We start from the raw sequence: 24703 nt of genomic DNA on the forward strand, positions 1-24703 counted from the left end.
TATAAAGCGACGAGAATATTTTTTGTGCGCCAAAAAACAAATCTAGTGATGGCCGATTTTCAAAACACTGCTTTTCATTTTTGGGTGAACTAACCCTTTTACCAGTATAACAAAAAAAAATTCTGTAGAGAATCACTTATTGCACATTTAAATGTTTGGTTAACATAAACATGTCAATCCACTTATCAAATTATCCCAAGAGAATTTTTACACTTTAGACAATATTTTTATGTCTCAAAAAAACAACAACAAGACTGTTCTTTGTACAACTGTATTGTTGCAAATCAAAGCACAACAAAAGGATGCATCATTACCATGCCATATGAACAGAACACTATTACTGCTCCCATTTGATCACAATCAATCAGCTGGACTAATAAACTAAAAGACATTTATACAAAAAAAAAAAAAAAAAAATTAAAAAGTAAGGAACAACAAAAGGAAAAGTATTAAGAATAAGGGCATAATGAGTGCTTTGCACAAACATCATGGCTTTCAAACAGTCACACAAACAAAACCAAAAAGTGAGAAAGTCTGCAAGCAACATGCATAATTAAGTTAAGGGAGCTGTTGAGGTCTTTGGCTGAGATGCAAACATCTGCATGTTCCTCTACACCGTCTCCTAAGAATGAAATGCATTTCTAGAGCGCCACCGGGCAGCTCCACTCTACAAATACAGTAAAAAAAAATTGGATTTCTAAAAGCAGCATGCACATTCTGAAAGCTTTCACTACGCACAGTTTTTCCTATGACATTTTCTAGCAAATTACAGCAAACACTAAAAGTAAATTACAGTTTGGGATCTTGCAGAGCAATGCATTTAAAATACAACATCACAATTACAAGCAAAAACATATTGTTTATCATTTCAGCCCAACATTGTGCTACACTGAGCAGTATTCAAAACAAAGTACAGAGTAAAGTATACAAAGTGTGTGTGTGTGTAAATCAGTGATTTAATCATGGTGCCGTGCGAGGGCTGGAAACAGAGCGTGTGTTCAAGCTTGTGTGGGGTGGAGCTTCATGTGTGAAAGTGAGACTAAATGTGAGGTTTAAATGACAAAGGGCAGTGGCTCGCTGTTGGCAGGAAGCCTGAATGTATCCACTGTTCAAAGTCTCAACTCAGATAGTCAGGTAATAGCCTATTTCTAATACTTAGCAATAATTCACCTAAAAACAAAATATCATTTACTCACCCTCCCATTGTTCCAAACTCAGATGCTGATACTCTTTTTTTTTTCTTTTACAGTGGAGACTTTGAAGAATTTATGAATTTTTGTCAATACAACAATTGTGCATATGTTAGTTGCTGCCCCCAAAAAATGTAAATAATAAAAAAGCACCAAATATGGTGCACAAAACCAATGTAATACTCTCTTTATATTCCAAGTCGTCTGAAGCCATATGATCCCAAATTATTGACTTAAATATTTCTGAAACAATAATTCTCCAGTTAAAAGGATAGTTCATCCAAAAATGAAAATTCTGTCATCATTTACTCACCCTCAAGTTGTTCCAAACCTGTATGAATTTCTTTCTTCTGCTGAACACAAAACAAGATGTTTTGAAGGATATGGCTAACCAGTTGATTGCCTCTATTGACTTCCATAGTATTTTTTACCCCCAATACTATGGAAGTCAATGGGGTCCAATGGGAGTTGACAGAATTTTCAATTTTGGGTGAACTATCCGTTCAACAGCTCACTTGAGGTGACTATTATCAGCAAATAATAACACATTTGGTCTGTTAATCTCATGAAGCAAACATATAACTTCAGAAAACTTGGAATATAAGGTCATACATGCCTTTAATTTGCAGCTCAACAGTCATGATGTCAATATGAATTGATGTCCTGCATGAAGATTTATCAAAAAAATTTCCTCAGTTATATGGAGTTGGAAGGAACGACTTAAAATTAATTGGGGGAAGGGATCGGCCTTTGTAAATGCAATATCAGGCATGCAGGGGAAAAACAAATCCATATTTTCATACTATATCCATCTACTATACACATTCCAGATGAGCTTTTTTATCATACACTAATCAACACCAATTTGTGCAACTGTTAATGACAAGCAGCTGGAGACACTGTAATGGTATAGGTGCACATATATTTCCATTACAAAACAAAAGTAAACACACATTTGCACACATCCTTATCAATGACAGACTATGACAAACATGCTGGTTATAACTTTGGGAAGGCAGTCAAATAGTCCCCTTTGTCAAAGCGATAAGAGCCTTTCCTCTTCCACAGCAAGCACAGTCAGCGTCTCAAATGCACACGTCACACATTCACACTCTTTGTCAGGCGCTCTCATACAATCAGGTCCAAATTTAATAACAAATGTCTCCTCTGAAACATTCCAGAGGATCCAAAACATAAACCTGCAGAGGTGGCGTCCATGTTTGTAGCTGCAGCAGTCGGAGGTTGTTGTTTTTTTAAATCAAAATCTGCTCTGTATCTCCTCCTAACTGGTACAGTTCTGCTAGCTGGACAAGTTCTGCTGAGGACACTTTGGAGCTTGGGGTAAAAACAAAAACAAAAAAATCCTGGGGAACAGATGAGGGTCTATGGTTAAAATTGAGTGAACGTGAAAGGATGGGGAGGAAGAGTGTGCGTGTTCATACTCACAGGTAAAATACAGGCTATAACAAGCTGTTTCGTCCATTAGCGTGAGGCACTTTGGATCTCATTTGTTCCTGTATTGGGCCAGACTGCAAGAGGAAATGACACAATCAGGTTATCGGCTTGGAAAACATGCATAATTATTAACAAAAAGTCCAAAAACAGAAGTTCACTTTACTACTAAAAGTATAGATGTGTTTGTTATAGTAATTTTCCCTTGATAGTCTTAAAGTGGCCATAAAGGACAATTTGATTCCTCAATGTTTTGAGGTAAAATAGTCTGCTGTACTAGGAAAATACAGTAACTTTCAGAATGCAAAACCTCTGTGTCAAACAAAAGAGCCGTAATTGAAACGGAGCAGCAAAAACATTCTTCCGAAGGATCCCAACATTAAAGTGCCTTATTATGCCATTTTAAAAGGTTCCTAATTTTGTTTTGAAGGTCTCCTACAATAGGTTTACATGCATCCAATGTAAAAAAAACACTTTTTCTCATAATATACATTGCACATCACCTCAGTGTCTGAATCTTTGAAACAAATTATTTTTAGTCTCTCTAAATTCCACCTTTTCGAGAGCCTACTCTGCTCTGATTGGTCAGATGGCCCAGTCTTTTGTGACTGGTCTACCGTTAACATCACGTGTCAAAAACGAAACACCTATTACTACATCTGAATTTCAGCTCTAGTGGCTTCCTCAGTGCTTGTATACACAGTGATACAAACAGTAATGATGGCGTCGGTTTTGCTATATCAATTCCCGAGCAAGTCCTTAACCTTTTGAAGTGAATGCAAAGTAGATTGCAGCGCTGAAAACAGCATCTTCTCAACATGTCGACAACACAAACCAAACTCTTCCAGGCGTCAGCTACAACTACAGTATGATTTGTCAAAGTAGACGTTGTTTGTGGGCAGCCAATGAATACCACAGGCTGGCTTTATGCAAATGTTTTACATTGTTGCAAAGGTTTGTAACAGGAAGTAAGACTGGAATTGCTGACAACTCGTTTCAGCAGTTTAGAGTCGATTCTTTCTTTTAGGAGACAATAATGTTAATTGTCATCCACTTCGATGTTTTAAAATTTTGCAGACCTTTTACATTCACAAACAGCTATATTACACACTACATGAAAGGTGATATCTTGAAAAATATATTATTTATTAACAACAACAACAAAAATTGTAATAGGGCTGCCCCCTAATAGTCGACTAACCGTTAGTCGGTGAGAAGAAGCTTAGTCGACCAAAACTGGTATTAATCGGTTAGTCGCAGAAAAAGAAAAAATAAATCTCCACAGGAAGTGCCGAAATCAGACATTCTGTGATGGACAGATCATTAACGGCAGGAAATCCAAACATTTGCCTATATCATTCATAATTCATCGACATGGCTTATCACTTGAAACATGTAAATAGTAGCAACTTTACAAGTCTGCTCACTCTAATGTTAACCTAGATAAATGTGTGCTATTATTATCACAAAAACGAACCGAAACTCAGATATATTTTTCATATCTGTGAGGCAAGTATATGCTATAAGTTTGAAATGTCTACTTTTACATGAGCCAATTCAAATCTAAAACAAATATTTTCAGATTATGTAATCCGTCCACTACTGAGATGAGTCGGCATCGTCGACTTCCTCTCTGCAGCTGAACACACACAAAACACTAGTTTATCAATAAAATATTAAAATGTTTAGTCTCCTGTTTTTTCACACCACATGTTTGACCGCTGATTCAGCTATGTATTATTATAAAAGCTCATTATTATGATTTACATGGTTTATTAATAAAACACACAATTAGTCGACTAATCGCTCAAATCAACGACTACTAAAAATCTTTAGTCGAGGGGAGTCCTAAATTGTATTATGTGCTGTCTTTGCAAATGAAGCTTTGGTTTATGTGGCATACTGTTAATAAGATAAAACACTGGATTACATCAATGCTGCATGATGCATAAACTGTAAAAGAGTTTCACACTTCTAGAGGTGGAGCTGAAAAAAAAAAAAAAACTACATCCTTCATGCATCAACAAGCCTGTTTCACACACAGAGCTCTTCACAGCGTCACACCCATTGTTACATCATGTGTCTCAGGAACACTGAATCTCACAGCAGAATGAGAAGGAAGTCCATTTTCTCTGGTTCATTCTATACACAATTTCCCAGTACAACACAAAAGAACAGAAGCACAAGGGAAAACCCAGCAGGTCAATCACCTGTGTTCAACAATCAGCACATCACATGGACTATGAAAGGCCGATATCAACCAATACTGCTTATCACTGAAAGTTTCAACTATCAGCAGAGTATTGTTAACAGGTTCAGCCTTTGCTTTGATACAACTATTAAAGCTGCCATTGTATAAATTGCGCATTTTTTAAGAGGTGTTGAGTCACCTAAGAGCTGTACATTTTGCAAACAACACACAAAGCTAAAGATTGCCACTTAAAAATCAATCAATGACCACTGCAAAAGACCTTGACGAACATTTCCTCATTTAAAGAGCTCTATTCTGTCTCTGATGGGCCGTCCGCCAACATTCCTCTGTGCAAGTTGCAGTCTGCTTGATTCTGCCCAGGTATTCAGTCCCTATGTGAACTGCAGGATTAGATAACTCCTCACCTTTCTTATTTGACAACACAACAGCCCAATGAACACAAGCTAAGATCTCACACAAGTCCCACTTCAGTATCACATCTCACACATGCAGCATGTCTACTTTTTTCAACCACACATGAATTTGCTTGGGAATTAGATTTATGACACCTGTATGACAGAATAATACTTTTTTTTTTTTTTTACAAACTTAAACTAAATACAAATACATTTCCCCCTAACTCATTAGATTTATAAAGCCTTTACATAATAATAATTAATTTTTAAAATAATAAAACTAAACAGAAAGAGTAGTGCTTCCAAGCTCATCACATTTACAAAGTCTTGACATTTATGTCTTTGCATAAAAAAATAAATATTTTTTTCATGGTTTTATAAACTAAAATAAACTAATTAGAAATATTATTGCTCCTATGCTCATTAGACATCTTGATATTTATGATACCTTTACATAAAAAAAGAATAATAATGACGATAATGATAAAAAAATATATTTATACTACTACTACTACTACTACTACTACTAATATATATTATTATTATTATTATTATTATTATTATTATTATAAAATAACAAAGAAAAACTGAAACTAAAGACTTGGCAGCACAGGATGACCACTTTTTTAACATCCATGCCAAGCAGTTAAAGGGGACCTATAATGCCACTTTTACAAGATGTAAATGATGTCCCCAGAGTGTGTATGTGAAGTTTTAGCTCAAAATACCCCACAGATAATTTTTTATAGCATGTTAAATTTGTCACTTCTTGAAGGTGAGCAAAAACGCTCCTTTTTTGTGTCCCTTTAAATGCAAATGAGCTGCTGCTCCTACGAAAAGGGCGGAGTTTCAAGAGCTCGTGTTAGCAGTGCCGATTACCAAAGGCAGTCACAATTAAAATGTTAGAAACTGTTCAGACTTTTATGTTCAAACCGGAGTCAGACAATGATGGAGAGACTCAAGAAGAAGTGACAACATGTAGAATGCAACAGGACATTTCTGAATGGCTAGTTGATTAATTTATGTTGCTGATGTGAAGTTAACTATCTTAAAGTTATTGATTGCATATTCCATCATGATAAATCGCTCATGTGGGAACTGTTTTAAGATGTCTACATAGCCAGAGAATATATGCTGCAACTTATGTTGTCATCTTGCTTTTATGACATGCTATTGCATTTGTGTTACTGTATTGCAATAACATGGCCTCACCCCTTTGTTGCGTGTTCTTGGGGGCAGGGTTTATGTAAATTTTAGGGTTAGTGATGTCACTAAATTCCTTAAACAGAATTCTTTAAAAGAAAATATCTCCCTTTGCTTTGAACTTTGAGCGTCGTAACTTTGCAGATGTGGTTTATGCTCTAACAGAAACATTACACTCTAACTAAAGCTAAAAGGTAAAATCACAATCAACAACCCCTTTAAACATGACATGCTCAGACAACTGGCAGGTGCAGCTGGTGTAAGGGAAAAAACGAAAGGAAAAGAGGGCAAAAGAAAAACATCAGGGACTTTCAAAAGGTTTGAAAGGGGGTGTCAGGTGTATTTGTACAAAAATCCCAGCAAACCCCATTTAGATGTTCTCGGTATGACCCTGAGGTTTAGTAAAGAATCCATGCAGAAGCATTTGTTGTGTCATTGTCAATTTATTATAGCCATGCCATAAACATTAAGAAGAGTGAGTCCCACTGTACCAACACAATAAAACATCTTACCGGCTGCATGCCATCTGCCATTTCACCAGAGCCTATATGTGTCAGATGAACGAAATTTGTGGGCTCTCCGATCATGCTACGGTCAATTCTCCTCCGTTTCTTCTTCTGTGAACATAAAGGCTTATATTAAAAAAAGTCCAGCATAAAGATACAAAGCACTTAAATGGCAGGCGACTTAAGCCACAGTTGTTGACAATATAAGTGTAGTGAGTGGAGTCTGTCATGTGACCATACATAGACCATACCAGTGCCTGGGTGATATTACACTAATTTTTCCCTATGGAATCTATTCCTGGATACATCCTGAAGATAAACAGGATAGTTTCTAAAAATCCCCAAATGTCATACAATTTACTCAACGGTTTCTCTTTTCTTTCTTTCTCAGACCTTGACTATGCGGTAAAGTTAGTGAGACATTATATAAGTAAATCTAAAAAAAAAAACATTGTATCAACAACCAGAATAATTATTTGATGAGATCATGTGCCATAGGAGGGGTGTTGGCATACATGCCATTACTTGTCTGCCCATAGTGAACAAAGTGCATTTAACACAACATACAGTATAGCAATGGGTTTACATTGTCAACCATCACATACATCTTCTAGACTCATCTGAAAAACAGACCAGAGATCATTTGATGTCAGTATTCAGTTCATTTGGCTAGTGTAAAAGTGTACAAGCAAGCCGCACCAGAGTCAGTTTGAAAAAGTGGTCTGCGTATGGTTCATGTAAACTCTTGTTCTGTTCACAATTGGTATGAACCAAACTGACTCACAGAAGTGAGCTTCTATGCAAATACATCTGCATATAACTGCCTCCAGAGCAAGACATTGATGAATAGTTATACATCATCAGCCCCGCCCACTGGCATGCAGTTGTTTAATAGCTGACATTCGCCTACACTTGATGTGATTGTGAGTGCCATGTCGCATCAAAAGCAAACAGAACCCATTCTAAACCACTGACACTGTCTATGCTGGATACTGCATACAGATGTGTGTTCAGTTTGTGACATAATCCACGCACTTGAATCTGTCGACAACAGGACAAACGGAAGACTGAAAAAATCTTCGCTTTGACGTGACCAGTTTAAACAGCTCATTTGCATCTCTGTACATAATTCAGAAGGATCCCAGCATCAGGAACAAGTGGATGGTTTATTTAATGCTGTCCCGGATCGCATCTGAGAATTATATGTTTGTTCGGTGCATTTTGTTTTGTGAAGAATGCAGTGTGGAGAGTTTGCAAATAAACTTTTGTTGAAAATCGAGTTAATTTTGTTAACAAAAACTATGACGAAAAATGTTTGTCAACAAGCTTTTCTTCCCATGACTAAGACGAGATGATGATGAGACAAAAATAAGGTCACTAAAAGAAAATTGTGACTATATCAACATGCATTATTGTTGATGAAAAAAAAAAAAAAAAAAAAAGACTAAAATGTAGTTAAAAAATAAAAACTTTAACAAAATCTCTCTTGACTAAAAAACAGGACAAGGCCGACTAAATATGACAAAAACTAAAAAGTTTATTTGACAAATTGAATTGAATTGGATATGACAGCAGCTGCATCACAAACCGTAAGAAAATTATTTCAAAATGCTTTGCCTGTAAATTACATTTTTTCATGGATAATGTTTTCAAAACACTAAGGCATGTGCAATAGTGAGTGGCTGTTGATACTGTTTCCTATGCAATGACATTAGCCAATCATAGGAGAGGCCATTTGCTGACAAGCCTTAAAGGAGCCACCCCTTAAAAATGGATCATTTTTCAGTGTTTTCTGCATATATATTTTGTTTTTGTGCAAAAAACGTTATTAACATTGAGGTTAAGTGAACCTCAAAGAACAGTGACAAAACTCCATGACTCTTTAAAATAATTATAGTAAAAAATAAAAAGAATAATAATAAAAAAAAAACAGCCTAAAGTTACAACACCATATTTTAAATGCAAAACTCTTATGCAACTCCAGACATCCTTCAAAAGGTGTTTACTTTCATAATCTGTGTATAGCCAATGGCCCATAGCACATGCTTTAGTCCTTATCACCTTCTCTGATACAAGGAGACATTTAGGTAATCATTTTATCTAAATCAGTATAAGAAAATTGCTCTTGCACTGGGAAGTAGCATTGGTCTGTGTTACAGATGCCCACTGCTGTCTAACCTCAGCCCCCCACCCACCCAACAATAGAACAAACAAGAACCTAAAAATAAAAACAGGAAGGAGGGAGGAAAAGAATGAGCACTCCCAGCTCGGAGAAGCCAGCTTCCCTTCAGAACCCCCTGTCATTGTTACAGGAGACCATGGTAAACCTGGGTCACTCATCATTGGCTCAGAACTCCAATCCAGACTAAAAACAAACCGACTAACAGACTAACAAAGATTGAATGGAGCCAAAAAGAATTGTCAAATATTCTAAGCTATTTTAGAAATAAAAACATGACTCTTTCTCTCTCACGTGAATATTAAAGGGAATGTCCATCCAAAAATTAAATTACTGCTATCATTTACTCACTTTTTCTAAACTCTTGACTTTTGCTCATGCAACACAAAAGGAGAAGATTAGCAGAATGTCCAAACTTGCTTTTTTCCAAAGAAATGAAAGAAGACAGACAGGGACTGTTCATGTGCCAACAGGGTCATAAAAGTGCCAATAAAAGAGATCCATATAACTCATGCTATATTTTAAAAGTCTTTTAAAGCCATATGGTTATTTTGTGTGAGGAACAGACTTATATTTTAGTCATTATTCACATAAAACTACTTTTCAAACTTGCCGCATCATGATCAAGTCGGGCAAGAATCAATAACATATGAAGTAAAACCTGGTACAACGCATCTGAATATGCCCAAGCATGAATGAGATTTCAGAGCTGAAGTGGAAAATAACATTTTTAGAGAAGAGTAACTTATATCAAACTATATGGCTTTAGAAGGAAATATGGAATATAGCATGTGAGTCATGCAGTACTTTTATGGTGCTTTTTGCTCATTTTGGAATTTGACAGACAGTGGTCACTGTATTTTCATTGTATGAAAAATAGCAGCGTCAACATTGTAAAACTTCTCCTTTTGTGTTCTACTGAAGAAAGTCATGTGGGCTTAGAATGACATTAGGGTGAGTAAATGACAACAATTATCATTTTTGGTGAACTTAAAGGGATAGTTCACCCAAAAATGAAAATTTTTGTCATTACTTACCCTCAAGTTCAAACCTGTATGACTTTCTTTCTTCTGTTGAACACAAAAGATGATACTTTCAAGAATGTGGGTTCAGACAGTTTACGGCACCTGTTGACTTTCAAAGTAGGAAAAAAAATACTATGGAAGTCAATGGGTGCCGTAAACTGTCTGGACACCAACATTCTTTAAAATTTCTTATTTTGTGTTCAGCAGAAGAAAGAAACTCATACAGGTTTGGAACAACATGAGGGTGAGTAAATGATGATAAAATTCTCATTTTAACAACCTTTAACAACAGCACATGACAAATTTAACAAAAATACATTAGATGCATCATACATTACTGTTCAATACGAAGCCCTGCACATCACATGCAGGGAAAAATATAGTAGGCTAAATCATACACACCATTTACTAATTAGTTGCCTCGATTTGCTAAATGTTGTGAAACATTATTACAATTTAATGTAGCTGATTTGTACTTTAATGTATTTTAAAATATAATTTATTTCTGTGATGAATTTTCAGCATCATTACTCCAGTCTTCAGTGTCACATGATCCTTCAGAAATCATTCTAATATGCTGATTTGGTGCATATTAATAACACTTTTGAAAACAGTTGTGCTGCTTAATATTTTTGTTGAAACTCCTGATACATTTTTATTAATAGAATTTATAGAACAAAGTTCAAAAGAACAGAATTTATTTAAAATATGATCAATTTAATGCATCCTTGCTGAATAAAAGTATTATTTCTTTAAAAAACAAATCTTACTGGCCTCAAACTCTTGATCATTTACCATAATAATAAATTTGCATGTATGGGCACATTTATCAGACCACCTTCACATGCAAAGTGATTTAGATCCATGACGCAACCTCCACACATTCACCCGTCCAATGACAGAGCATTCTTTGTCCATCTGAGTTTCACGTCTGGCTTCACTCTCCAAAACACATTTGCACTCCTGACAAACTCCTGAGACTATCTGGGTCACATTCACATCAGCTGAAAGGTTTCTTTTCTGTCCTAGACCAGCGTGAGTCATTCTTCGCGTGATTAGAGAACAGAAAACTCGCATGAGCCACGGGGAAAACCAAATTAATGAAATTAGTCCAGATGTTGCTCTCAAGAGGAGCCTGGTATCAATACCTGTGATTCATGCAGATTCTTGAAAACTAGGTTTTACTGTAAAACAATATTTTATGATGAAAGTCTGGGAAATAAAACTATAAATCTCTCCAAATTAAGCACTTACCGGAGGAGGTTTGGCTACCACACAGCAACCAATCTTATGCCAGAACGCACTCATCTCCGGCACACACCGGTTGGATTCCCTCCTCTCTCTCGCCACCCTGCAGGCCGTTTAGAGACGAGATAGACAGAGAATCTAATCCTCAACACTCAGCGATATAAGCCGTGGCTCGTCCAAAAAACCTCTGTCCTGATCACAGCAGAATCCTTGTTGATGTCTTTGCTTTAAGTATATATAAGACCCCTCAGAAATTCCGTTATTCTGCACCCCTGATTTCCAGTTGATTCTGCGGGACTGTGGGGTTTATGTGAGGCAGTGATGTTGCAAACGAATCTGTTTAATGAAAGAAAGAAAAAAATGATTTCAATTAGACATGAATCCATCATACAAGCACACCATATATTTAACAACATACTACATACAAAACAAGAAATGCCAGACTACAAATGAAGCAAATAAGACAAATCTAATCTTGACTTTAAAAACAAGACAAATATACAACGTTTTTGTAATCTTAATATCTTAATATTTCTTTCAATGACAGTACCATGGTACTTCGACAAGTAATATGGCACTGAACAATTACCATTTTCATTTAATGTGGCATTTATTTATATGGTAGTACTCCAAATAACTTCTGAATAGTATTACCATTTTTGTAAAAAGAAAATTAAGTACTATCCCAGACAGCAACATAATGTCGGCCCAGATCCGTCCCACATCTGGTCCGTGTGTAATCCACATGTATCAGATGTGGGCCGGATCTGGGCCACATTACGTTGCTGTCTGGGATGGCAGTATCAGGGAGTAATATCATGACATTTCCATACGTATCATGTAGTAATAATACCATAGTACATACAATTCTTGTATTGAATGATTAATATATTCATACATGCACATGGTACTCCAATTAATTTTAAAGAATACTGTGCATGTCGAAAAAACAACACGGTAGTTTATAATAAATAAATCAAACAATAGCAAATAATATTAGCACAACCCAATCTGTGTAACCGTCTCAAACTTTGAGCTGTGCTGTCTAGATAGTCAGCAATTATGGGACTCTTTATGCTGTCTAGGAAGGCAGTTCACTATTTTTTAAAGACACACAACCGCTTTCTTGAGTAAAACCCTTTACTGTGAAAAACCGTTACAGCTAAGAGAAATACACGGAAAATCAGTGTAATTATGAGCAAGAAACCTGTTAAGCTGACAGCTAACGTTACTAAACACACCTAGATGAGCTCAAGTAAACGAGGAACCACGGCTTACAAACGTTACAAAGAAACAAACCACTGAGCCGCAAGCAGAAAAAACAAACAGCCCGGAGGAAGTTAAAGAAAACAATACAGCAGTGTCTAAAAGTTTATAAATGTTTTTTCCCCATCGACTAGTTTCAACTCACAGCACCTCGATGATTAAGTTGTCAGAGAGTAATCCGACTAAAGTGAACTAGACTATCAGCGTCCATCGCTTATCTTTCTGGTCTTTATTACTCAACCAGCGCTGTTCTTATTCAAACTCAACTGTTGCTGAAAGTTTGGCACAGCAATCCAGCTCGATCGATACCGGGCCGTGTTAGCGACTCAAATGAATTAATAAAGTTCAACGGAGTCTTGGAAAAAGTTATTTTTCCTTATACGAATTAAAATATAAAGAAAAACGCTACCTTACATGCAAAAGAGAGTCCCTGTGAAGGGCTGGAGTGAAGCGCCTCTTGTGTGGAGAGCTGAGGGTGGAAATGACTCTGTGTTTCCCAGATCACTGAGGTGTGGTTGAAGTTTCCCCCATTAATATGAGGAAATACTTCAAACCAGAGCCCACCAGCGCCACCATTGGACTGCTGATATATACAAAATATCTGATGTATATAGTAGATATACATAAAGCCTGTCTTTCTTTAATCTATAGATATTTATTTTCATCTGATTGGTCGATTAATTTCCTCCAACTTGTTACTTTACTGCATTTAAATCAACCTCTAGTCTCTTTATATAGAATTGCTGAGATTAATCAGTTTGCCAATGCTCAATATTTAAAAGCAAAGTAATCAGTGTGCACTTTTGCATTAAATTGTATATTAAAACATTATGCATTTTTTTGCATTGTAGTGTTTATTTTGATGAAAACAATAGCATAACATGTATTTTTAACGATAAATACATTTCATATATTCATTAAAAATATATGAGCTGTTTTTGCATGAATATAAATATTACATTGGCAAAAAAATTATTATTAATTTAATAATGTATTAATTTTCATAGTGCATTGTGCTTAATACACAATTTATTTTAGTGCAAACGTGCACAAAACCGATTTTGTGCTTTTAAATCCCCAAGTGAAAAAATACTATAGTAAATATTATGTTTTTGAACCATACTATAGTAAATTGTTATATACTGTAGGCCGATATATTATAGTATTTACATCACTTTGTTAATGAGTGCTACAGCATACTGTAGTATTAACTATAGTGAACTGATAAACTGTAATAAATACTGTAGTATACTTTAGTTTTTACTACAGTAAACTGTAGTGTAGTATAATATACCCTAGTTGTAGAAAACTTAGTACAGTATTGTGTAAAGTCGTTTGTTTATATTACTATAGTTGTTATATTATCACAGCAACTATAGAATTACCACAACAAATTAATTCAAGTACTTTACTATAGTATGTTTCAAAAACACTTTAGTATTTACTATAATAGTATTTTTTTTCGTTTGCATTGGAAAACCTTTTAAATTGATTTAAATAGTAAAAGAAACTAATTGGAGGAAATAAATGAGCACAAACCTTATCGTTTCCATAAACAGAGAATAGATGATTTACATTTTTCTTCTGGTGTAACAAATATAAACCAGTAGGGTGCGCTACAGACGTCTCAACACTACCAAAGAAGAACCAATCAAATATTTCTACTTCCGGTACCGTTCGTGCGCCATCTTTGACGATACATAGCCCATGTATGTTATTTTTGTTTTCAAAAGTATCGAAAAGTATGATAGAACACTAAAGCGCATTAAACGAAGCATACGTCTGGTTTTTACCGTATCTAACGTGTTATAATTCAGTAAAAGTCTTCGGGAAACATTTTTGGCAAGGTGAGCAGCTGAAGTTTTGCTTTATTCTGTTTACTAGAAACTGACTGGAGGAGTTTGATGAACTGTCATTAAAAGAGATTTTAATTACATATTTTACATGATTTTGGCGATATAGTAACTGCAGAAGATCACCTGTTAATACGAACAGCTATTTTCTAACTTGAAAACTTACACGTAACTTACTCAACTTGTTGAAAATGATAAATTTTCACTTTAAATTATTTGTTCTTTACTTGTCAGATTATTAGTTTGCGCATGAAAACAGTCTGTAGTATAATATCTAGGAAAATATACTGTGTATATTACAAAAATCTCATCGAAGACAACCAATAAGGTAACAACAGTCATTGTTGGGCTTGTTTTGATAAATGAAATCAAACTGTTTTATTTGTAAATAATATCACTATATAATAGATATAATTAACCTGACTTTTTAAAGTGTGAAAATGTTCATCCAGCCACACAGTGATACTGTAAACAAAAGTGTCCAGCATGAAATCAACTTCCACCGGAACTTGCCTTATTATAAAATGATGACTGTTTCCCGTCCTGTCATTGATAATGAATTATGTCTAACATTAATGTACACATCCACTTCCTGGCACTTAAAACACTGTGGAAATCCCTGTGGAATGAAGTCTTATGATTAATATAACCACAATGTCATTCAGCATACAGTTTGTGTATATGGAAAACCGTTTCCTTAACATCTTTTGGACATTTTCTTTGAAACACTCCAACTGGTTAAACGCCCTATGAATGTAAACAGGTGGTTGTCAAGATATAAAGCAACTTTTCAGTATCAATATTTAGTATATTCCAATGCTTCAAACCTTATTTGCATCATTAGATGTCGCTTGTGGATTTGGGAAAGCGTTTGTTGGAGGCAGCGCGCAAAGGACAGGATGATGAAGTGAGGTCACTTATGGCCAACGGAGCTCCTTTTACTACAGACTGGGTGAGTTGTATTTGTTGCTCAAGCATACTACAAATGCAGACTAATTGCCTATTGTCTGCTATTTATAATCTGCATTTTACTATAACGGTAATGATGGTAATATGTTTTAGCTGGGAACCTCGCCACTTCATTTAGCAGCACAATATGGGCACTACTCCACCGCTGAGGTGCTTCTCCGTGCCGGCGTTAGTAGAGATGCCCGCACTAAAGTGGATCGGACCCCCCTCCACATGGCTGCGGCAGAGGGCCACTCGAGCATTGTTGAATTATTGGTCAAGGTAAGAACAAATGATCTCAGAAGAGTATTGGATTATTCAAATTTTGACATTCTTAATTTTTGTTGTGTTGTTATATCTGATTCTGCTCCTTTCTGGGACAGAGTGGAGCAGACATCAATGCCAAAGACATGCTGAAAATGACCGCCTTGCACTGGGCTACGGAACATGGGCACAGGGGGGTCGTGGAGCTATTAATCAAATACGGTGCTGATACTCATGCCCTCAGCAAGTTTGACAAGACGCCTTTTAACATTGCAGTAGACCGAGGAAACACTGAGCTGATGCTCTTGTTACAGGTAAAAAAATAACAGATATTACTATCTAAAACTCACCAGCTGCTGTGTATTTAACAATGTTCTTAGGTGAAATCAAGCTGCATTATCATAACTTGGACTGGATTGTTTATTATTCTAGGAGGGAATGCAGAACCAAGTGAACATGAATCCAGAAAGGACAATCCTAAGCAGCACATCACCCGCCTCTGCCAGCCCTCAGTTCATCATCTCCTCCTCTGGAGTGGTCAATCTCTCTGATATTGTTCTTACCAATGCTAAGGCTAACACAGGTATGAGTTTCATTACAGTTTGTTACTTCAGATAATTTGCCAGCCATGAAACGTTTATATAATTTTTATTTATGGATGTGCAGAGCTGAATCAACAGACTAGGTAAGCAAGCAAGGACAATAGCAAAAAATGGCAAGTGTGAGCTCTTGGGGCGTGGAGCACGAGATTTAAAGGGCCACACACCCTGAATCGGCTCATTTCTAATTATGCCCCAAAATAGGCAGTTAAAAAAATGAATTTAAAAAAATCTATGGGGTATTTTGAGCTGAAACTTCACAGACACATTCAGGGGACACCTTAGACTTATATTACATCTTTTAAAAAAAAGTTCTAGGGCACCTTTAATAGCTTTAATATGCAGTCAACAGACCTTCCTCAGGCAAGCTGCAAATTCGAGTGGTGTGCAAGATTTATTTCATTTTTTGGTTTACGTTGTACGTTTTATCGCACATCTGCTAAAGATTTGGGTGTGCAAGGTACTATATATTTCTACATAACTTTTATTTATAAAATGTGTCCCTATGACAACAATGGCATTGGCAATCTATTCTTTCCATCCTCCCTGCCAAAAATGATCTGAATCACTATTTTTCTTCCTAGTATACTCAGTTTGTTGGCTTAAAAGCAAGGAGGTTTCCCATATACACTACCATTCAAAAGTTTAAAGTCATTAGAAATTTTTAAACTAAATTAATCTTTTCTTTTTTAGCAAGGACACATTACATTGATCAAAAGTGACAGTAAAGACATTTATAATCTTTAAAAAGACGTCTATTTCAAATAAATGCTGTTCTTTTCAACGTTCTATTCTATTCATCAAAAATTCCTAAAAAAGTATCATGGTTTCCACAAAAATATTAAGCAACAAGTTTCTTTAGCAGGTTTCTACCACTTGTTTTGAATTGCACTTTAAATTTGATTCTTCTTTACTCACTAATGCCAATTTTTCTTGCATTTTGTGCTTGTTTTGCTTTTTTGCAATTTGGGAATATAGACAACAGTGTTTAATTAACATTTTAAAATTTTTACATATATTTGAACTGTATGCACCTAGAGATTGTTATTAGTGTATTTCTCCCATCCAAACAAACTGCTTTTATATTCCTGCAGGAGCTTCAGACAGTTTGATTGCTGCTGATTCAGTGGATTCTGCCATCCAGCATCTTGTAGGGGAAGATGGCCAGAGAGTCATCACCATAGTAACTGACCAACAGGGAAACCTGCAGCCTGGCAACTTGGGACAGAAATTCTTTGTCACAATGCAGGGGCAGCAAAGTGAGTAGATTGTTGCAACATTAGTTTATAGGTCTTTTAGGACTTTGAAGTATTTATATTCTGACATGTCTGTATATATTTAGTGGTCGCAGTGCCCGCGGGTCAGATAGCAGAAGAAATCGTAACAGAGGACCCCAAACCGGTTCCATCGCGGAAGCGGAAATTCGAATCAACCGTCAACCACACAGATGTCAAACATAAGGTGTGACCGGTAGAGATTCTTATTTAAATCTTACTTTTTGGGATGCAAAAGTCAGCTTGAAAGGAAGTTACAATAGTCTTTACTTTTGTGACGAATGTGACGAAGAAAAAAATGTAGGATGGGATTTTATTTTGTCCATCGAAAATTGATTGGATCATTGTGGTTTGCTATTGCTGTGATGTCATGTGAGTGACAGGATGTCTTGCTCTTGCGCCGGTAAACGCGTCATCAGAGAAGAGAAGAGATGTCACTGCAAGAGTGATCAAAGAATGCTTCCTTTATAATCGCTGGAGCTATCAATCACACAGCCAAAAACTCTCGCCAAAACTCCCATTATAATCAATAATGCTGTCTACACTGCACAATGAATTTCTTATTTACATTGTGTTTGCACTGTTAGTGACGATGAAAGCATTCATGAGTGCAGTATTCGAGTTGCAATGATGAGATCACTGCATTCATATATGTTAGCCAATCATATCAGTGGGTGTTTATATTGAAGTCTCACAGGGTAAAATCAGGGTAGAAGATGGCCTTTTATTTACAAATTATGACTATTTTTGATGTAAAAAAAATCACATTAACATTATAAGTGCATCTCAGAAAACATAAAATAATTAAAAAGAAATGCAGTTCATGACTCCTTTAAAATTGTCAATTTTGATTTCATGGTAAATTTAACTGTTTGGTGTTTTCTGCAGGAACCCGATGAGAAGGACAGTAGGGAATTACTGGAACAGCAACTGAAAGAGGCAAACAGAAAAGCCCAGGAATACCGACAGCAGTTACTAAGAAAGGAACAGGAAGCTGAGCAGTACAGGCTTAAACTAGAAGCCATCGCCAACGGGCAGACCAATGGCACCAGCACAGAGCCCCAAGAGGAAGTGGTGCTCCAGGAAGAGGAAGAGGAGGAGGTGGTCGGTGAAGAGGAAGTTGTCATGTTGCCAGAAGGGGCCATAATCATTAAAGAGGAACCCCTTGATTCAACAGCGGGAGAAACAGTGACATTAGTAGAGACGGCAGATATCACAGCCACTTCTGAGGGCACACCGTAGCAGTGAACCCAAAGACTCGAACACTCAGGAATTACATACACTCTTCTAGTCTGTGTACCTGGAGTGGCATGTTGTATTTATTTATTGTAAATCATAACCTTTTGTTTTATCCTTTTTTTTTTTACTCGTAGCATTCAGTTTCTGTACAGACCTCTACAAGGACGTAGCATGAATTATAAATAGGTGACCACAACGATGCTGAGCTGCTCAGATTGGCAGAATAGGAAGATCAGGTGTGTTCTTTTAACATACAGTGGTGCAAGTCATGTAAGTTTTAATGATGATGCTTTCTAATCAAGGCCTATTATGCAACTATACTATTAGTATGCACGATAGTGTACTTAAAGGAATGTTCTGGGTTCAATACACACCATTTTGACTCGTCCCTTTCTAGTTTTATTTTTTAAAAATGCAAGTTGTGGTTATAATAAAATATATTATAAAATAGCTTAAACGCTTGCATTACTTATTTGAGTTGCAAAGTCTATTATTTTAGTGTAAATCATTCTTTTTGAAGATTTTTAGGTCCGTGATCTTCTTGCGTATTGTGCAGAAATTATTGGGTTTAGCATCATCATGCTGTCCTTACATCAAAGTTGAATGTTAATTGCCTGGCCCCGTGTCGTGCAAAAAAAAAAAAAAAAAAACTGAAGGACAAGTCACATTGCAAATGCTGTCAATATAGCTTAACTTGAACACGGAACATTCCTGAAATAGTGACATGAGAGTGAAGGTTAACAGTATATCATATAAAGAACAATACTAGACATTATTCAGAGATGAGGACTGTTATGTTATGGCTTTGTGTGCCATTGACTTGCTCCTGCAGTGCAAGGTGTCTTATTGATGCGGTCAGCATTGGGTGATGTGATAATCAAAGTAGCTATGTAGTTACTTAAGCAGTTACTTTCATGTTTTATATACTTTTAGCTGTTTATAAAGATAACTTACTCTTTTAAGAGTACAAGATTGAGCAAAGGTTGTTTCACTTTTCTTTTCTTTTTTTAACCTAACATCATTTCCTTTGTTCTGTTAGACACTAAATCACGATTTGCATTTCAAAGTTTTGTGCTCTAAAAAGTATGCAACATGTCTGTGCTTGCATTCCATGGCCTGGTCCTTGTCCATGTGCCGATTTCCCAGTTAGCAGCTTTTACAGTCAGTCTTTCAGTTAAGTTATATCATCAGTTGTGTTGTTGAGTATTTTTTTTTTTTATGTCAGGTTTTAAAATGTGAATGAATGTCATATGTAATTTTATGGAACTAGACCTTAAATGCTCTATAGATTTCTTCCTCATAGAAAAATGGTTTTGCATTATCTTTGCTATGTTTTTTAGGTGCACAACTGATGATTAACATTCCATGAATTGAATTTTAAGGGCTTGTATCACCATTATTGTGCACAACATATTTTTACTCTGTACATATGCAAATATTTACAATTTTCTTCCATCTAAACCCATGAATATTAAGATTTAGAAGGACATTATACTATTTATTGAATGGGTTATTCACTTGGACAAGACCATGTTTTTCCCTTATATTTTTCTTGCTTTTTATGCATTTAGAATGTCAGTTGTATAGGATTTCATCAGCAGTGCTTTATAGGTAAAATGTTTACACTTATTTTGTTGCAAAGTTTGTTTGACTGGCAGAATCACTCGTATTTCAGTTTGATGGAAGCAAATGCATAAGAGTTCTAACTTAAAGCAGACACAAGCACATGATACATAACATAGATCAACAGTTTGTCCCTAAGATTTCTTGTTTGTATATTTTTTACATATATATTTTTGTAATGAAACACTATTGGAGCCTGTCTTTAGTGCACTTGCAGCTGCATTTTATCTTTGGTCAAAATAAATATTTCTGAGGTTTGGTATATCTACTGTAAATTTTTATTGAAGAAAATACTCTTTCACTAATGAAAAAAAAAAAAAAAAAAATCATATTTTCCTCCGTAGTGAAATTCCTCGCTAGTCATGATTTCAAACCACACTACCGAAACGCGTTTTTAGGAAAGATTGTCCTAATGCGAATTCCGTACCCACGTTTACTAGCACAGGCAAACGTGAGATATTTCTTCCTATTTATTTGTTCATAATGTAAAAGCAGTTGATGTAATTGCAGACACTTTAGGTACATTATTATTATTTTCATGTTTTCTTCTCCTTTACGGTACTCCGAATGCTTAGACAACGCTAATATTAATTTAGTATGATAGTTGCGCTACATATACATGGGAAAGCAAGCACTTGAAAACAACTCTATGCTTTTGTTTACAATTGTGTTTTTGCTAGAATGAAAAATACTGAAGAAAAGTAGAAGTAAAGAAAAGACAGCAGCATATCCTGCTCAACTGTTGTCAAGTTCATCTTTATCTCACAGACATGTTTCCAGAACTGAACAGTATTCTCAATTCCACTCCAGACAGTTTCAAATCGGTAACTAATTATAGTACTTGCATCTCTTTACACGCTTAACATATCTCACAAAATATCATTGACTCTAACCGATGTCCTCTGTGCTTGTAGAGTGACTTCATCCTGGTGTCTGACAGACAAGCTGATGCATCATTTCTCATTCATCACTATCTGTCTTTCTATTTACGTGGTAAGTGACCTACTGTATACAACTATTAAGTCTTATGTTAATATAAGTTTATTGATAAACTCCTATATTTCCAGCTGGCTGTAAGGTGTGTTTTCTGGGTCTTGTTCAGTCCTTCAGCCACTACAGTGCTGTAGGTCAGAGGCTGGTAAGTCTACATCTGTTTGCTCTGTTTATACATTTTGTTTATTACATTAATGTGACTTGATCATCATGTTTGTGTGCAGGGAGTGAGTCTGACCCAGGCAAGAGAGAAGGGCCAGCTAGTGTTTCTCGAAGGACTGAAGGACTCTATTGGAGCACTATTACAGGAGGAAAGCAGTCAGGGGACACAACCTTTGAGTTATCTCAGGCACGTATAGCATGTAGGGTTGCAAAATTCTGGGAATTTTCAAAGCTGGAAACTTTCCATGGGAATTAACAGGAATATATGGGAATTAATGTGAATAAACAGGGAATTTGCAGAATTGCAGGTTAGCCTATAACAGGGTACTTAAATGTAGTTGAAAAAAAAAACATCTTGCAGCATAATTTTGGTTAAAACAGCTAGATTTAATGCAATTTCAGTTGAATTTTTACCCTGCACATTCCTCAATCGCATTCACACAGCACACTTCTTACTGCAGGGCTATTGAGGACACACCCCCTGCATGCACTGTGCATTCCCCCAGTTCATAACATGCACATTTGATCAAAAATACAGAAAAAACAGTAATATTGTGAAACATAACTATTTAAAATAATGGTTTTCAGTTTTAATATACATTAAAATATAATTTATTTCTGTGATCAAAGCTGAATTTTCACCATATCAGCATGTGACGTCTTCAGTGTCACATGATCCTTCAGAAATCATTCTAACATGCTAATTTGAGAGTCAGTTATCAATGTTGGAAACAGTTGTGCTACATAATATTTTTTATAACCTCTAATACTTTTTTCAGGATTCTTTGATGAATAAAAATGTAAAGAACAGCATTTATTTAAAACAGAAATCTTTTGTAACAATATACACTACCGTTTAAAATTTTGGGGTCAGTAATTTTTTTCTTTCTTTTTTTGAAAGAAATTAATACTTTTATTCAGCAAGGATGTGTGAAATTGATAAAAAGTGATATTAAAGTGATATTGTTAGAAAATATTTCTATTTTGAATAAATGCTATTCTTTTTTTACTTTTTATTCATCAATGAATCCTAAAAAAAAGTATCACAGGTTCCAAAAAAATATTAAGCAGCACAACTATTTCCAACATTGATAATAACTGAGTATCAAATCAGCATATTGAAAAGATTTCAGAAGGATCATGTAAAAATAACATAAATAACACATAACGATTGCTGCAATAAAAATATATTTATTTTACATACTAAATTAGAATTAATTGAATGCAAAAAATATTTATGTTTGTATATGATATATTTTATATAAATATTATAAATTTCCCAAAATTTCCAATTAATTCCCATAAATTCCTGTAAATTCCTATTAAGTTTTCAAATTGGAATATTTCCAAAACTCCCCCGTGGAAAGTTTCCGGAAATTTACTGGAAACTTTCCGCCCCTTTGCAACCCTAATAGCATGTTGTGAAAATCTAGTTTAAATACATTTTTCTATGTTCCCCTCCCTATATGTTTAAGTCAGATATATAAAGAAAAAAGACTAGTCTTGCTATTTTGTTGTTCTAGGTCCCCAGCTGCTGGACTGAAAGGTCTGTTCAGATTTGTGGAAAATTCTGTGCGTCAGAATGGAGGCCGTGATGATGGTGAATCATGGGGTCCTCCAGTGTTACTCATAGATGATCTCAGTGTGCTCCTGAGTTTAGGTGTTACTGTTGGAGCAATACTAGACTTTACCCTCTACTGCCAAGCCACCGTGTGCTCTGAGTTACAGGTGAGTCAGTGTTTTTGGTTCAGTGTCTGAAATAATGCCAGACTTGATTTAATGCTTCATTGTGTAAAGACTGTTTTTCTGTTTTGATATAAAGGGAAATATGGTCATTCTGGTGAGATGTGAGGAGGAGGATGCAGATGATGATGAAGAGGGATCAAACCTGCTCCAGAGGGGACTAGTTCATCAATGTAACTTGGCATTACATGTAGAGGGGTTACCCACGGGTTACTGCAGGGACATACATGGACAGGTGCGGTTTATTGGTAAATGATTAGTTCACTTTCATATAAACTTTTCCTGGTAATTTACTCACCCCCATGTCATCCAAGATGTTCATGTCTTTCTTCAGTCGAAAAGAAATTAAGGTTTTTGATGAAAACATTCCAGGATTATTCTTCTTATAGTGGACTTCAATGGTCTCCAAATGGTTGAAGGTCAAAATTATAGTTTCAGTGCAGCTTCAAAGGGCTTTAAACGATACCAGACGAGGAATAAGGGTCTTATCTAGCGAAACAATCAGTCATTTTTGAAAAAAATGCAAGTGCTTCCGCCAAAACAGTACTTTCGTATTCTCCAAAAAGCTTACGCTGTATGTCCTACGCCTTAACTATTCTACTTACGGAAAAAATGTAACTGGCGCCGCGTGTGTTCCGTATTCCTCGTCTGGTATCGTTTAAAGCCCTTTGAAGCTGCACTGAAACTGTAATTTTGACCTTCAACCGTTTGGAGGCCTTTGAAGTCCACTATAAGGAGAATAATCCTGGAATGTTTTCATCAAAAACCTTAATTTCTTTTCGACCGAAGAAAGAAAGACATGAACATCTTGGATGACATGGGGGTGAGTAAATTATCAGGAAAAGTTTATATGAAAGTTAACTAATCCTTTATCTTATCTAACTAATACTCTTTTATAAATGGCCCTGATTTGAGCTTACATTTTGATGTTTGTTTTTTTCAGATGGAGGTTTGGTGGCGACAGAGTGGAGAGACCATGTACAACCAACGGAAAATATTTCATTTTAAGGTCTATGATAAGGGAGCGTCATTTTTCGCTCGAGGGACTTCTAGTGCTGTTCTCTAAGTTTTCAAATGAAAGTCTAAGTCTTGAATCTCTAGCTGAAATAATGTTATGATGTAGTTTGTTTTATATAAATACATATAATACATCACCAGTTGCAGTTGTTTTGTTCACTTGTTGTTTGCATTACTTTCTGTGTTAATTTTGTGTAGCAGTAAAAATGGGTGCTTGCAAAAATACCAACATTTCCAACTTCAAGAGCTGGATGCTAGTAAATGCTTTTGTTTAAAGGGACACAGGAACAAAGAAGAGCTCAAGCAAAATTC

The 24703-nt window shown here is 35.7% G+C and overlaps 3 protein-coding genes across 7 annotated transcripts; 2 read left to right on the forward strand and 1 right to left on the reverse strand.

Moving 5' to 3' along the window:
- Window positions 1–255: 255 nt before the first annotated feature.
- On the reverse strand, window positions 256–13247 carry cdc42se1 (CDC42 small effector 1). 3 transcript variants are annotated; one of them, XM_048152759.1, is made up of 5 exons: window positions 13091–13247; window positions 11417–11746; window positions 6965–7069; window positions 2637–2719; window positions 256–2554 (listed from the first exon to the last, which is right to left on the reverse strand). In XM_048152759.1, the coding sequence occupies exons 2-4, from the start codon at window positions 11468–11470 to the stop codon at window positions 2651–2653; spliced, it is 228 nt and encodes a 75-aa protein (XP_048008716.1). In that variant the 5' UTR covers window positions 11471–11746; window positions 13091–13247; the 3' UTR covers window positions 256–2554; window positions 2637–2650. The 3 variants fall into 3 exon arrangements, with proteins under 3 accessions (XP_048008716.1, XP_048008717.1, XP_048008718.1); XM_048152760.1 differs by having other exon boundaries at window positions 13086–13241; XM_048152761.1 differs by lacking the exon at window positions 13091–13247 and adding an exon at window positions 12827–12936.
- A 1066-nt stretch (window positions 13248–14313) lies between these two features.
- gabpb2b (GA binding protein transcription factor subunit beta 2b) lies at window positions 14314–20740 on the forward strand. Its single transcript, XM_048154149.1, has 8 exons — window positions 14314–14523; window positions 15374–15481; window positions 15592–15759; window positions 15861–16055; window positions 16174–16324; window positions 17435–17599; window positions 17683–17801; window positions 18503–20740. Exons 2-8 carry the CDS (start codon window positions 15374–15376, stop codon window positions 18854–18856), a joined length of 1260 nt encoding a protein of 419 aa, XP_048010106.1. The 5' UTR covers window positions 14314–14523; the 3' UTR covers window positions 18857–20740.
- A 117-nt stretch (window positions 20741–20857) lies between these two features.
- Window positions 20858–24531, forward strand: elp6 (elongator acetyltransferase complex subunit 6). 3 transcript variants are annotated; one of them, XM_048154152.1, is made up of 8 exons: window positions 20858–20927; window positions 21157–21300; window positions 21391–21469; window positions 21544–21614; window positions 21694–21818; window positions 23155–23359; window positions 23454–23609; window positions 24318–24531. In XM_048154152.1, exons 2-8 carry the CDS (start codon window positions 21247–21249, stop codon window positions 24438–24440), a joined length of 813 nt encoding a protein of 270 aa, XP_048010109.1. In that variant the 5' UTR covers window positions 20858–20927; window positions 21157–21246; the 3' UTR covers window positions 24441–24531. The 3 variants fall into 3 exon arrangements, with proteins under 3 accessions (XP_048010109.1, XP_048010108.1, XP_048010107.1); XM_048154151.1 differs by having other exon boundaries at window positions 20869–20995; XM_048154150.1 differs by having other exon boundaries at window positions 20879–21300.
- Window positions 24532–24703: the final 172 nt, after the last annotated feature.

This window comes from Megalobrama amblycephala, linkage group LG13, assembly GCF_018812025.1.
Source record: "Megalobrama amblycephala isolate DHTTF-2021 linkage group LG13, ASM1881202v1, whole genome shotgun sequence".
Classification (NCBI taxonomy): domain Eukaryota; kingdom Metazoa; phylum Chordata; class Actinopteri; order Cypriniformes; family Xenocyprididae; genus Megalobrama; species Megalobrama amblycephala.